We start from the raw sequence: 14,438 nt of genomic DNA, 5'->3' as shown, positions 1-14,438 counted from the left end.
GCTATTAACCTATCCATCTATCTTTCCATCCATTTATTTAACTATCTATTTCCCATCCATCCATCTATCATCTAGCTAGCTATTAATCTAGCCATCTATCTATCTATCCATCCATCCATCATCCAGTTAGCTATTAATCTATCCATCCATCTATTTAACTATCTATCTTCCATCCATCCATCTATCATCTAGCTAGCTAGCTATTAATCTATCTAGCCATCTAGCCATCTATCCATCTAGTTAGCTACTGTATTAATCTATCGATCTATCCATCTATCTAGTTAGCTATTAATCTATCCATCAATCCCTCCATCCAAGGCAACTTCTCCCTCCCTGCCTGCCTCCTCCTCCTTAGCAATGGACCAGAGCAGCGCTCGACTTTCCATGCCTGGGAGGAGGAAAGCCCCGCCCCCGGTGGGCGTGGCGGAGAAGGCGGAAGGAACGTTGAGGGAGCCGCCCACGTGGCGCTACTGCTGCTGCTGTTGCTGCTGCCAGGGCTGCCATGGAGGGCTGCTGGCGCTGCGTGGTTTGCGGGAAGGCGGGCAGGAATGCCGCCAAGTACCGCTGCCCGGGCTGCAGGGAGAGATAGTGAGTGGCTCCTCTGCAGCAGCAGCTGCAGCTCCCATCACAGAGGGGCCCTCTGCCCAGGCTCAGGGGACTGTGGCACTGGCACCTGTCTGCACAGGAGCCCTCTGCACATGCTCAGGAGCCTCTCTGTGCAGTTGGGAGGCTTCCTAGGAGGGGCCCTCTGTGCATGCTCAGAGGATCCAGGGCAGGGCTGGGTCTTGTCTAGATACATAGGCAGCATCCCCATAGAAGGGGATATGTATAGATCCCATAGAAGGGCTGAAGGGGCCCTCTGCCCATGCTCAGGAGCCTCTCTGTGCAATTGGGAAGTCTCCCTTGAAGGGGCCCTCTGTGCATGTTCAGAGGATTCAGGGCAGGCTTGGGTCTTGTCCTAAATACATAGACAACATCCCTATACAAGGGGATATGCATAGAGCCAGATACAAGGGCAGGAAGGAGGGGCCCTCTGTGCATGCTCAGGGGGTTGTCTGCAGGGATAGGCCTTGTCTATATTGGTTGAGAGGCCCTCTGTGCATGTTCAGAGGACTCCAGGCAGGAATAAATTCTCAAGTTGGCTTTTCTCTCCTTTCAGCTGCTCCTTGCCTTGCTACAAGAAGCACAAAGGTAGGTCCCGGTTTCCATCCCTCCAGGTCTCTCAAATATTAGATGTGGTGAACTGGGCCTCTGCCACCAGGAAGATGGGTTTTGGAGTCCTTCTTCTCGGAGCTGTCTAGCTGCAAGAAAGAGCTCCTTTGTATTAGTGACATACACACACACATATAGTGGGACCCTTTTCTCTGTTGCTAACCTGTTTTGTTAACTAAGGAGTGTGGGGAAAATGGGTTATGCTTGTTCGGTTTGCCTCTGCACTTATATAACCCCTTGGGACTCTATTTCCCATCAGCCTCGCCAACCCAGGTGGGAAAAGGCAAGGAGAAATCCATCTGGGAAGCCCCATCTTTGAATCTCTGGGGTGATTTTTGAGTCTAGCTAGTGCAGAGCTAGGCCACCTCTGACTCCCATCATCCCCGATGGGCTTTGGAGGAGGTGAGGCTGATGGGATCTGGAGCCTTTGGCTATTTGGAATCCATTTGTTGTTATTCAGTGCCTTCACATTCATGCATGGGGTTTCCTTGGCAAGGTTGTTTCGGAGGAGGTTTGACACCATTGCCTTCCTCTGAGTCCTAGAGATGGAGGGGGACCCCCAAGGGCCATCCAATCCAGCCCCTTTTCTGCCCTGAAGGAATACATAGGGTCCTGTAGTTGGAAGGGAACCCCAAAGGCCATCCAGTCCAGCCCCTTCTTCAGCCCTGAAGGAATACATGGGTCCTGTAGAGGGAAGGGACCCCCAAGGGCCATCCAGTCCAGCCCCTTCTTCTGCCCTGAGGAAATCATAGGGTCCTAGAAAGGGAAGGTACCCCCCAAGGGCCATCCAAGTCCAGCCCTTCTTCTGCCTGCAGGAATACATAGGATCCTAGAGAGGAAGGGAACCCCAAGGGCCATCCAGTCCAGCCCCTTCTTCTGCCATGCAGGAATACATAGGATCCTGAGATGGAAGGGAACCCAAGGGCCATCCAGTCCAGCCCCTTCTTGCCATGCAGGAATACATAGGATCCTAGAGAGGAAGGGACCCAAGGGCCATCCAGTCCAGCCCTTCTTCTGCCCTGAAGGAATAATAGGGTCCTAGAGATGGAAGGAACCCCAAGGCATCCAGTCCAGCCCCTTCTTCTGCCCTGACAGGAATACATAGGGTCCTGTAGATGGAAGGGAACCCCAGGGCCTTCCAGTCCAGTGCCCTCTAGATATAATACTCTAATAATAAATTTATATCCTGCGTGTCCTTACAGTCAATATCCCGACCTTCTTCAGATCTCCCCTGTACATCGATGCCCATCAATTGTTGAGGATGGCAAAAAAAAACACCAATTGATGGGTCTGCTCTCCTTGGAAACTAACCATCATCCCCATTAGACCTACCGCCTGGGGCTGATGGGAACTGGAATCCCTCTGGCAACTCGCTTTGGCCTGAATCTTGTTGTTAGTCGGAGCGCACCCATCAATTGGAAGGATTCCCCACCATTTTACAGATGGGTTGGTGTCTCTCTCCACACAGTGGGACATCTGCAGAGGCCAACGTTTATGACCTACGTTTAAACATCTTCCTTTGGCATTCACGCAGTGTGTTGTGTCTTCTTGGAACAGAGCTGTGTATTTCCAGAGGAGAGCCGCCTTCGCCGTCTGCAAATAGAGATGCTTCCAAAGATGCTCAGAGAGGAGGATCGTTCAATGCCGAAGGTATTTATGGGGTTTCCCTGCTATTGTTAAACAAACACAGCGGTGGAGTTTTATCGATGGGTCGATATTAATCCATCTGGATTTCTGTTGGTGAAAGAGGGCGGTGCGGCCAAATTTCAGACCCTTTTCTTCTCCCTTTCCCCAGGAAGCCCTTGGACCGTGGACGACATCTTGACCGAAGACGACGAAGGTGACAAGGTGCCTCTCCACAAACTTCAGCTCTTAGGTAGGCTTTCTGCTCCTAGTCCGACACTCAAACCACTCCTGCAAGTTGGCTATTCAAAGTCGTAATTCCGCCTACATTTAATCCTAACAACAGCCCTGTGATGTTGCTCATGTACAGCCTTAAAATGGCAGGCTGGGAAGGAGTGGATCAGTTGGGGTACCTGCACATATATGTGTCCCTTATACATGCGGTTATGGTTTTTCAGGCCCTGCCGGATTGGTATTCCCAATCTCTCACCCAAAGCTACCCCACAAAGAGTTCTGTGCTTCTAACATGAACAGGTAGCATTGGAGAAACGCCTGGCAATACCCGCCCCAAGCTTTGGGGACCCCTGCGGACTTCAGAGCCAATGTTATCATTGTGCGTCTGGCTGTTGGAGGGGTAGCCAGAGCTTCTTTGATCCTGAAGCACAGAAAGTGTTGTGGGAGTCAGCTTTGGGGCTTTAAAGTAAGTCTTGGGGATGGTATCTGGATCAGGATTGAATCCTGCACGTGGATCTTTATGTTGCACTGAGGGGCATGTTGGACCCATATCTGTGTACCTTAGAGTAACATTGCCTCCTTTTTCTCCTCCTTGCAAACCAGGGGAATCGGAAGAGCTCAAAGACATCCTTCTCAACCCTCACCTTCGCCAGTTGCTTGCGAACGTCGACCGAGCCGAAGACAAGAGCTCCCTCCTCCGGAAGTACATGCAGGAGCCACTCTTTGTGGAGTTTGCAGACTGTTGCTTGCGGGTTGTCGAGCCGCCGGAGGAGGAGAATGAAGATGTAGAGTGAGATTTGCCATGGGGCAAGGTCGGGTTTGCGTGGCGGCTTTGGCATGGCGATCCAGAAGTACGTCCCTCGTGTAAACGCTGGCATCCCTGTCCTTTCAGAGAGTCAAAGGCCGCTCCCAGTAGACACTGGATCTGGATTTGAGGAACTGAGTTTTGGTGCACTGTTCATCAATGCTGCCTTCTTTTATTTTTTAGGGTGCAGGTTAGACTCCTGTATCACCTGCTTAGTTGAATACCGTTACCTAGATTTACTCATCTGTAACTGTTTTGTACTCGCACTACTGAGTACTGAGTTTCATACTCACACTACTGGAGCCAGAGATCCAAATGGAATCAAAACAGAACAGCCACATGTGTAATAAAATACTTATTCTTTATCTTTAGGAAAACTGTTCATGGCCTGCAGGCGATGGGTGGGAATAAAGCCATTTTGCTTTGCATCCTTCACCTAAAAACCTCTGTAAAAAATCTTTGGCATAACCTCCCCGGTTTGGTTTTTGGAACTTCAATAGATGAACAAACACGCTTGCATCTTTCCCTTACATTTGAAACAGTTCCTAAAGCTTTAAACCCAAAACAAACACAAAGGGATGTGCTACTTGAGTTGCAGCAGATCCCTTTGGATGGGATTTGCCATGAATTATATAACTTAAGAACACATTTTAAAAGCTTGACCCTCATGAAGGACTGTTTTGGTGGCCCACCAAGGCAGCCATTGTAAAAGGAAGGGGCATTAAAAGTGTGGCTGAAGGGGAAGGGACTGCTTGGTTTAAAAAGAGCAAGTTAAAGTGCAATAAGTAATCAATATCCAGTGTTCTCGGGTCTGCTTTCAAGCCGAGAGCCGCTTGTCCAGCAGAATCTGGTTGAACCCGGTCATGGCGCAGGTATGAGAGTGGGGCCTGGTGTCCGCATAGAGCAAGGGGGACTTCTTGCAATGGAACTTGATGGAACCCTGGAAAGAAAAGCACATCTGTCTTAGATTTGGTCCACTAGACTCTTGAGATCTTTCAATGACTGCTAATTTTGAGGTCCAGTTCAAATTTTATCTGCGCCAAAGCAGCTGCCGCTGCGATTTATACCAATGCAGGCCGGTAATACAGTATTGGAGTTGTGGATTCGTAATCCAGAGTGATGGTTCCATAACTGGTCTGTTTTCAGGAAGACTTAACTGGAAGCCCATCCCAATCCATTTTAAGAGCCAAGCAAAAGGATCGAGCAAAGGAGGAGGAGGTTTCCACCATCCTCATCATGTCAGCAAGCAAAGTTGTCGCAGGCTTACTCACTGCTAGAAAGAAGCTGGAAATGTCCTCCTCCTTGCACCTTAAGCACCCGCAAAACAGACCTTCACCTACTCTGCTGGCTGTTAAGGTGGACTGGGAGATATTGGAGTGGGTCCTCAGTATCTGCTATGTTTGGTTCCAGGACCCTCAAGGATAACCAAAGCCATGGATGCTCAAGTCCCATTATGTACAATGGCATCATGAAATGGTGTCCCTTGTATAAAATGGCAAAATCAAAGTTTGCTTTTAGAATTTATATCTTCAATCAGTAGGTGCTTGAATCAGTGGATACAGGGGGCCAACTGTACTTAGTTACTCAGATGTTAAATAGGTAATAGATCTAGGATTCCAGGGATGGATTTTGACCAGGTACCTTAGGACTTCTGGGGTCATTCCGTTAGACCTCTACCAACTGGCGTCTGATAAGAAGTGGCAACGTGGAAAGAAGCGTGTATATATGTGTGTGTAGCCCTTACCTGTGGGATCGCTCGGATAGAAGTGACGCCATGTACAGGTGTCTTGGTTTCAGCCTTGTACAAGTCAGTCTTCTGTAGGACCTGGAGGCATGTCAGGAGGGCGAGGTCTCGCTGGAACCCACCCGATGTCATGGGAGCCCTTGTTAGGACAAGTCCGAGGGGCCAGAACTGAACGGCTGTGCTCCGCGGCCATGATTTTCCCAAATCCCTACCAGCCTCGCTTGCGGGAAGAACGGTTCTGGGGAAAGAGGGCAAGGCCTCTGTGACAGTATTGTCCAGTTCTTCTGCAGCCTTCGCATCCATCTTGTCCTGCAGAGAGCAGTTAGGAAGAAATGTACATCATGCAACCTCTTCCAACATAATTCTATGCCTGTTCGGTTAAAGTTCAGCATTTCTTACCTGGACCGACGTTCATCTCTTACCTTCCATTTTTTCCATGCGCGTTTGATGACTGTCGCAGCCTTGCGTAACCTCTGGAAGCGTTTCCTAGCTAGCCATGAGCGAACCCCTGGTGAAATCGGGCCCAGGCAGGAGAGTGGAAAATAAAGGTATTAAAGAAATTTGCTGAAACAAGGACAGAAACATCAACAACTTGTATAAATCAAGACCAATCATTTTTCCTTCTGTTCCATTAGGTGCTAACTGGATATTTTTGGCTGAAACCCCATACGCACCATACAATGAGGCCAAAATGAATTGGGGAATGAATTGTGAGTTGTAGTCCAAACACTCAGAGAGCACTGGACTGCCTACCACTCCTTTCTATCTGGAAGCCTTTCTTTGACATCATCTTGGTACAAGATCTTATGAACAGAAGACACTGAGGATGGAGCCTTCTGTTCCAAACCCTGTGAGTAGCATAGACTAGCATGACCCTGTAAATCCATTTTGCCCCTCCGGCACCACCGACATCTATTTTGTGATGCCATAAATCCACCCCGTCTCATTCCCTCTTACCTGACTGGATGATGGTGGCAGACCAGGATTGCTTTGCCAGCCTCCTCCCCTTAAACCTCCGCCAACAACACTGGATGCAGAATGCCTTCTCAGACAAGACATGCGCTCGCTCTGCTTCAAGGACCTCCAGCTGCAAAGGGAAGAAACCCCAAGAATTCCTAAAGTGGGATTCATATTTGGAGCGGCTCAGTCAAGGATCATTATTGGACAGGGATTTTAAAGAGTATGAGTGCAGCATAGTGGCCATGCCTCACTTGGAACAAGGCTTGACATCTTGTCCAGTACTTACAAAGTTGTCAGCCCAACCTAGAATTACACTAATTCACTGTTACACTTTTTGCACCATTGCAATGACCAAAACCTCACCTTTTAAGACAGGGATTGACTGACAGAGAGGTCCTCTTTGGCAGCACTGTCCTCCGGACCTGGCTATCAGTCTAACCGGAATTTGAATTTGCAATACAACAAACCTAATATCCAGAGATGGCTGAAGGGCACTAGGGTTGTCACCAAAAAGGAAAGGGGACAGTAGCCCCAAAAAATTGGGGACCACTGTTTTAAGCCACGCAATCCCTGTTGCAACAGAAGAATTGCCAAGTTGTTGGAAAACAGGGTGGTGAGCATGATGCATCCAGCCTTCTCTCAGTGGCAGAGCATGCTGCAACTGTGGAAAGTAAGCTTGATGCATTATCATTCATCGCTGTGTTCTCCAGCACTTCAGAATTTCATCTACTGGGGACATTACATGAATTAAAATGTAGGGTTTTTTACACATTTTGGTACTGCAGAATCACATCCCATGCACATGACAATTCCCAGTGTCCAAATAATTCCTTCTCCCAGGCGTCACTTACCATGGCGTTGGTCATAAATACTTTGGTTTTGCCACAGTACGCTGGAGGGTCACAGGGCTTGTGCGCTAAGGGCTTAAGGGAGGATGCATTGGCACACACTTGCCAAAGGATGCCCTGGACCGCAGAGCATAAGGCATCACCTTCTTCTGCAAAAGGTGCTGTTGCCCAACCTGTGAGAGAACAAAGGTGGGGAAAGTGCCAATTTTAAACAGCTGAAAGAAACACAAACACCCTGAAGCTTCGTGGACTCATCTCCCAGAATACTCTACTTTCTTGGACTACAAATTCCTTAGACAGCAACTCCCAGACTCCCCTAGCCAACATGGCTGTTTTAAAAAGGTGACATTTCTGAGCCAGAGAAAGCCAAATTATATAGGATGGATGCCGAAATGCGGCTATAGGATGTCATCTGGCTTCCATGGGCTGAGACTCTCTAATCTAAGCTTACCTCTGCCAGTTGGGCCGCTTCAACTAAAGCAAAGAGAGAGAAGTGAAGCTCCCAGCTTGGAAGAGAAACTCCAGTAGAGAGAAGTAGGTTTTGTAAGAGGAGAAGAAGAATCCAGGGAAAGCTAGAAAAACCAAAAGCATGGTTGGGAAGATAGTGGAGGCAAGCATAGACGGAATAAATATACTGTACTGATCTAGCAATGGACTTCGAGGGAGAGAAGAGTAACCAGGCACAGCACTGTTGGACCTTGAGTCTAGTAGCTCTCTCTCCATCTAGAGCACTGGTTTCCAAACATTGGCCCTCCAATCTTTTGGACTTCAGCTCCCATCATTCTCGATTGTTGGCCAGTTTGGTTGGGGCTTCTGGGATCTGAAGTCCAAAACAAATCAGAGAACGTACCGTTTTCCATCATGTTGGGGAAGCCATTCTCCTGGTGCATCGTGGCTTTTGAGTTCAGCTTTCGTGATTTCTTTAGCACCCCATAACGCTCTAGAAAGCTTCTGAAGGCGATCCTGTCCAAAGTGGGAGGAGAAGAAAAAAGAAATCAGTGGAAGAGAGTAAAAGAAAGCCACAGCAATGAAGAATGAATGCGGGCAAAATCACAGTGATCATGTTCAGGCATCACAAGCTGGGGGCTTGTGCCTCAAAAACAAACCAAGGCCTGTTACAGACAGCCAAAATAAAGCTGTTTCAATGATGCATGCGTCCTAAGAGTCCAGAAGTCACACCAAAGCCATGTTCCACTCCTAAGGACTGGAGTGTGGCTTTGGTGTGGCTTCTGGACTCTTAGGACGCATGCATCATTGAAACACCATACCTCCATTGTGACTCGAAGCAGCTTTATTTTGGCTGTCTGTAACAGGCCCAAGTTTGTTGTAATGTGTAAATCTACTTCTCTTGGCAAGCTACAGCTTGTTAGTTAAACACAAACCACAATGAGAAGCCATTGTCTGTTGCTGGCTTATGAATTCTGGCTTGTTCAATCTATGGTTTGTCATGATATCTGGATCCAGAACAGTGGCTTGTTTCTCCAGCTGCCCACAGAAGCTGGAGAAGGGGGATTAGAAAGAACCAAATCAGAAACAAGAAGTGCAGTTTGGTCACCTGTTGTGCAATTTGGGGCTTGAGCAACACAAACCATGGTTTGTTGTGATACAAAAACACATCCTGTGCTTAAAAATTTTAAAGGGAAGATCAATAATATTTGGACAGTCTTACCTCACTGGAAAACCAGCAGCGCTGATGTTGACCGTTTCCACAATGCCGCATGCTTCTAGCTGACTTAGAACCTGCCAGGCAAAGATAGTTTTAAGACAGACTGAAATAAGGGTGCATCCTAGAGACCAAAAGTCTGAGCTACAAATAACAAGAAATCCCTCCTTTAAACCTAGTCTCTCGGTGCCAGATGTACATCTCCTGCTGCGATGGGACTACAATGGTCATATTCTTTCCAAGACCAATGGTATAGTGAACGCAGGGTCAAACGTTTTTATTAACAGGGATGGTTGCACCATCTGCCATCATACCCCTATGCCTTTCTGTTCTCCTCATAGCTAAGGCACAATCCTCGCAGTGGTGGGTGGTGAGGAGAGATGGTTTCCCACCAGGAAGAATGTACTGTATGTGAGCTATATCTTATGCACTATCTTTCGGTGGCTTAGTCTTGAACGGACAATTCAGATCCATTAGCTTTACAAAATACTTGCTTCTGGAGGTGAAATGTTAGAACTGGCTTTGGGGTAAGAATCAAGGCAGCAGCCTGTACTTGAGGGCTCTCCTTGGAGGCATGGCTATCAAAATGGTCCTGCATTTCCAAACTGACCATTGTGCTTGGCTATTGGAAAGTTTTCCCTCTTGAAGACACTGTCCAATCGGTGACTGCAGCAGCCACTGGGTTTGGTCAACCGGTGCTAAAACCAGTTGTGTTCCCAGCTTACACACGAACCACAACGCACCATGGTCAGCCCAGAATGGCTTTGGACATTCTTCAAGCAAGGGTTACCTCCTCTTGTCGGAACAGAGAGGCTTCACATTCTGTGTTGGGTTTGATACACCGGACGTAGTGTGGGGTGGTGCTGCATAGGATCTCCATCAGCTGTTCAAGGGAACCCTATGAAAATAAACAGAGGAAGCTCCACTTAGTCTTAATGTTGGGTGCTAAGCCAGGCTTCTGTCTAGTTTCCAGTCCTTAAGGTTTTAGACGGTATGCCCTTTCAATCCTAAAAAGAATATCCACGAACCCCTCAGCAAAGCAGATGAACGATGGCAAATTGGCCTGTTGTAAATGCCATTTATTTAATCTTCCACCAATAATTTCAAAGCTGATTCAAGGTGTCTGTGTTGCTTTCAAACAAAACAGCTAGAAAAATTCACATACTTAAGTTACCCTAAAAGTTATAGTTGTACTGCAGAAGTGAAATTACCCCCTTTTAAAAGTTAAAGGTAACGGAGTCAAGCTTTTGTCACTGGCAAAAGGGAATCACTGTAACTGCAATGGCAGGGTAATGGTCAGCCATTACCCCTCTAACATTACTTAAGATCGCTTTATGTATAAGTTTCCTACAACCTCCTGTTTTGCGAACTTCAACTTTTGTTTTGCATAAACAGTAGAAGCATTGTAGAGAGATGCAAGAAAGAACAGAGACCTAGGTTTTAAAAACCTATACATCAGACAAACCTTGAATTTGGAGACTACTGTCACCACGACTGGTTTGGTCTGACTTTTGACGTCGTCTCCGTTTCTCGAGGCCTCCATAGGAAACAACTTCCGAAGCAAGGAATCTTGGGATCGCTGAAGCAGTAGGACTAATTCCGGCGGGACAGGGTCCTTCAAGGAAACAGACAAACACATGTAAATATTAAGTGACGTTAATGGTAAATGTATTGAACAAATGGGAACAAAACCATACATATTGAACAAATGGGAATAAAATGTTGCAGCATGAGGTTAGCGAGGAAAGTTAGTCCATTGCCTTACTGAGCATACCTTGTTCTTTTCTACCATCCCTTCCACCCGGTAACAGACGCTGCCAGCGTAATGGGAAACGATGAAATTCGGCTCCTTATGAAACCTATCCCGGCTAACGCATGGGTTATCCGACAGTGCGATCTCGATTCGGTTTTGAAGCTGCCCGGCGTTGGAGGGTCTGTTGAGACGACATTCCTGCAGAAGAAAAGAGAAGAGCAGAAAGCGGTTGTGGCAGATTCAAAATTTGCAGGAGAAGGAGAAATACATAGAAGGCCATAGGTTTTGGACAGAGGTTCTAGAGCAGGGCGAACCTATGGCATGCGTGCCAAAGGTGGCACTCAGAGCCCTCTCTATGGGCACCAGTGCCGTCGCCCCAGCACAGTTTGCCAGAGTCCATTACTAGAAAGCCAAAGGGACGTGGCGCTTGGCAATAAATAAGTGGGGTCTGGGTTGCAGTTTGGGCACTCGGTCTGTAAAAGGTTCACCATCACTGCCCTAGTGCAAACCTATCCTGGGGTTTCCTTGGAAAGGTTTGTCCAGAGGTTTGCCATTGCCTTCCCCTGAGGCTGAGAGAGTTTGCCAGTTTGTTACTGGAAAGCCAGACGGACGTGGCACTTCGCAATAAATAAGTGGGTCTTGGGTTGCAGTTTGGGCACTCGGCCTCTAAAAGGTTCACCATCACTGTTCTAGAGACAGGGCTGAAGCTAAGGCAGTTGGTGAGCCTCCACAACCCAGCATGAAGCTATCTATCCATCCATGGATTTCTGGGACTCTCGTTCAGCCCAAAGGCAAGAAGGACATATGGTTTCAACCATCAGGAGGAAGGTTGGAAGCGACAGGGCCATAACAGGAGTTGTGCTCCAAAAAAGTAATCTTTTCCAACCTTTGGAAAAGCTGCGGCCAAGAAACAGTGGTACGTTGAACTCACCTCGTTCAGCAAAGAGAAGATGCTAATGGGACTGCCTTCGATCACGTCCAAACAACTTTGGTTATCGTGGTAGTTTATGAAGGACCATTCAAACCCTTCCATGGCATATTCCTCCTGGAGAAACAAACACAGTGACCAAGATTGGGGCAAAAGGAGAGATAGCCTTGTCCATGAATATGCTATCCTTAAAATTGGATGGGGCCAAACAACCGTATGGGAAAAATCCTAGAAAGAGGGTACCTGCTGCGCCTTTAGGAAATGGCTGACAAAATGCTGCTGCAGCTTCTCGTTGGCATAGTTGATGCACAGCTGTTCCAGGTGGTTCTCCGGAAAGGATTCGAAGCCGTATACATCCAACAGACCTGGAGGATGAAGGAGACAAACTTCACCAGACACCATACCTTACATCATTTCACAGATGAGATCCAGTAAGCCACATCCAAGTGCAGTCAAGAAGACAAAAGTTATTAATGAGGAAGAACAGACATGTTAAGAGAGCATAAGTCTCCTGGCAAGGGCAACATTACACCCCCTTTTCTCCCCTACACACATCTACACAGACAACAATGAGCGTTTATACATATATACACATGTGTTGAGTCCAAGTGGCTATGCCCACAAGACCAGATCCTTAAGGGATTAGAAAAAGATTACCTATGAAATTGCTCCACACAGAAGGATCTGCATAAATGCTTCCATTGATCACAGTCACTAGCCAGTCAAAGATCCTGGAACGGAAACACAAAACGCGATGTCTCAGATGATCCAGATAAATGGGTATCTTACACAATGAGGAAGGAAAGGCAGGAGACAAAAGGCGGCCCCTTCCCAAAAGGAGCATCAAAGCACCTACTTGGCGTAGATCACTTTGGCCAGGCAGTCCCTCCGCGTCTCACACTCCGCCTTGGCGCAGGCCTTCTTGAAAACCTGCCGCTGTTTCCCGGCCATTATCGTCCTGATGCTCAGTGTGTCCAGGAGCTCCTCTATGGGCACTTTCAACAGTCTGGAAGTGGTCTTTGCAAAATCTTGTTTTAGAAGAAACCATGAAATAATAATAAAAGTAGTAGCTTATTTAACTTAGTCTGGTAGAGACAGTCTCAATTAATCCTCTGTCATTCCTCTGTTTCAATTGAGACTGGGACAGTCGGAGGGTATGGGACTAAAACCTAACTGACTAGTAGGAAGGAAGGAAGGAAGGAAGGAAGGAAGGATGGAGCTCTTCATTTCTCACCTTTGGCACCATCTTCCAGTTTGCAAGGCTGTGACTCATCTTCGGATTCAGAGAACCAAATATTGCCCAAGTGGAGTAAGCCTGCTAATATCTGCCAAGAGAGAGAAGAGATGACTCAGAAAAAGAGAATGCGTATGTGGATGTTTCAGATTAGCTCAGAAGTGGGATTCCAAAGATCCCTGGAGATGCAAGACACTCACAATCCCCCATGGTTCAAGCCAGCAAATGAACAAAAGGTAAGGAATATAGTCTCCTATAAGGAGTAAACCAAAAAGATTGCACCTAAATGCTGTTACAGACGGCCAAAATAAAGCTGCTTCGGGTCTCTTTGGAGGTATGCTATTTAAATGATGCATGGGTCCTAAGAGTCCGGAGGTTGCGCCAAAGGCACACTCCATTCCTAAGCACTGGAGTGCAGCTTTGGTGCAGCTTCTGGATTCTTAGGACACATGCATCATTTAAACAGCATACCTCCAAAGAGATCCGAAGCAGCTTTATTTTGGCAGTCTGTAACAGGCCTAAGAAGTTCACATTTTAGGCTCGGGATATCTTTTTAAAGACAAATCTTGGGGAAGTGAACAGGAACACTTCTCTGGTGGTTTCCCATCCAAGTATTAATAACCAGGTCCAGTTTTGCTTATCTTCCAAGATCAGATGAGAATGGTACATCCAGGGTGGTACAGTACCAACCAGAGAGAGGCAGGGGTTAGTGTACCTTCAGTGTTTCAAGCTGAAGAATGCAAATCCACTGACCTTAAAAAGGTTATTCTGTGTGGAACTGTCAATGCCCAAATGGGACATTGCCTCCCGTGTCACATCGAAGCAGTCCTCTGGAGAAGAAAGAAACACCTGATTTGCCTCTCTCAACATCCCACTGAGATAACGAAGTATGGAAATCTAATCATGACTTGTTGGGATGCCTGAACATAGCCTCCGATAAACCAGGGTATGAGAATGGGCACCAAACTAGAATCTCGAAACGTGATTGGAATCCCGTTGCCAAACCATGGATGGCAAAGCACTGGTAGAATAACTCATGGTTTGGCATTGCATTTGTTTAACAAATCACCGTTTGCTCTGGGAATTTTTGAGAGGAAGGGCCCCAGGGATTCTTGAAGCAGAGATATAAGACGCAAAACCAAATCTTGGTTCAGAAGCTGAAGGTGACTCTGCAAGCTGTGGTTTGGCACTACGTTCAAACCAACCTTCTGTTCGCAGCTTCTCAAACACAAGGTGGCTTGTAGATGGTTGGATAAGAAGGTAAGACCCAATATCTTGTGGATAATGTTTAAGCCATGTTTCCTCCACTGTCAATGTCTCTAACTCTTTCCTTAAAGAAAGGTGAGGCTCTTAACATCTGTGGTTTCAAACAATACCTTCTAAAGCTTTTTCAGAGTTTGGCAGCCAGAAGAAGTTCGCGCCGCGAGGGAGACT

The 14,438-nt window shown here is 47.1% G+C and overlaps 2 protein-coding genes across 4 annotated transcripts in view; one reads left to right on the top strand and one right to left on the bottom strand.

The window, feature by feature from the left end:
* Positions 1-434: 434 nt before the first annotated feature.
* Positions 435-4,239, top strand: ZNHIT3 (zinc finger HIT-type containing 3). Its single transcript, XM_042442263.1, has 5 exons — positions 435-588; positions 1,160-1,191; positions 2,770-2,862; positions 3,008-3,088; positions 3,673-4,239. Exons 1-5 carry the CDS (start codon positions 503-505, stop codon positions 3,861-3,863), a joined length of 483 nt encoding a protein of 160 aa, XP_042298197.1. The 5' UTR covers positions 435-502; the 3' UTR covers positions 3,864-4,239.
* Positions 4,217-14,438, bottom strand: part of MYO19 (myosin XIX) — a 17,965-nt gene continuing 7,743 nt past the window's right edge. The window contains exons 11-27 of one of the 3 annotated variants that reach the window (XM_042442248.1): positions 14,381-14,438; positions 13,758-13,834; positions 13,005-13,095; positions 12,627-12,798; positions 12,428-12,501; positions 12,014-12,135; positions 11,774-11,887; positions 10,864-11,040; positions 10,555-10,704; positions 9,880-9,987; positions 9,096-9,166; positions 8,277-8,389; positions 7,430-7,599; positions 6,576-6,705; positions 6,041-6,126; positions 5,619-5,927; positions 4,217-4,814 (exon numbers count right to left, since the gene is read on the bottom strand). In XM_042442248.1, coding sequence (XP_042298182.1) covers positions 4,692-4,814; positions 5,619-5,927; positions 6,041-6,126; positions 6,576-6,705; positions 7,430-7,599; positions 8,277-8,389; positions 9,096-9,166; positions 9,880-9,987; positions 10,555-10,704; positions 10,864-11,040; positions 11,774-11,887; positions 12,014-12,135; positions 12,428-12,501; positions 12,627-12,798; positions 13,005-13,095; positions 13,758-13,834; positions 14,381-14,438 — 2,145 coding nt within the window. In that variant the 3' untranslated portion in view covers positions 4,217-4,691. Of the gene's footprint in view, positions 4,815-5,618; positions 5,928-6,017; positions 6,127-6,575; positions 6,706-7,429; positions 7,600-7,877; positions 7,999-8,276; positions 8,390-9,095; positions 9,167-9,879; positions 9,988-10,554; positions 10,705-10,863; positions 11,041-11,773; positions 11,888-12,013; positions 12,136-12,427; positions 12,502-12,626; positions 12,799-13,004; positions 13,096-13,757; positions 13,835-14,380 lie in introns of those variants that run through there. The other 2 variants (XM_042442249.1, XM_042442250.1) reach the window with 2 other exon arrangements.

This window comes from Sceloporus undulatus, chromosome 11 (assembly GCF_019175285.1).
Source record: "Sceloporus undulatus isolate JIND9_A2432 ecotype Alabama chromosome 11, SceUnd_v1.1, whole genome shotgun sequence".
In the NCBI taxonomy this organism is placed as follows: domain Eukaryota; kingdom Metazoa; phylum Chordata; class Lepidosauria; order Squamata; family Phrynosomatidae; genus Sceloporus; species Sceloporus undulatus.
This window is presented reverse-complemented; position numbering and strand designations above follow the sequence as displayed.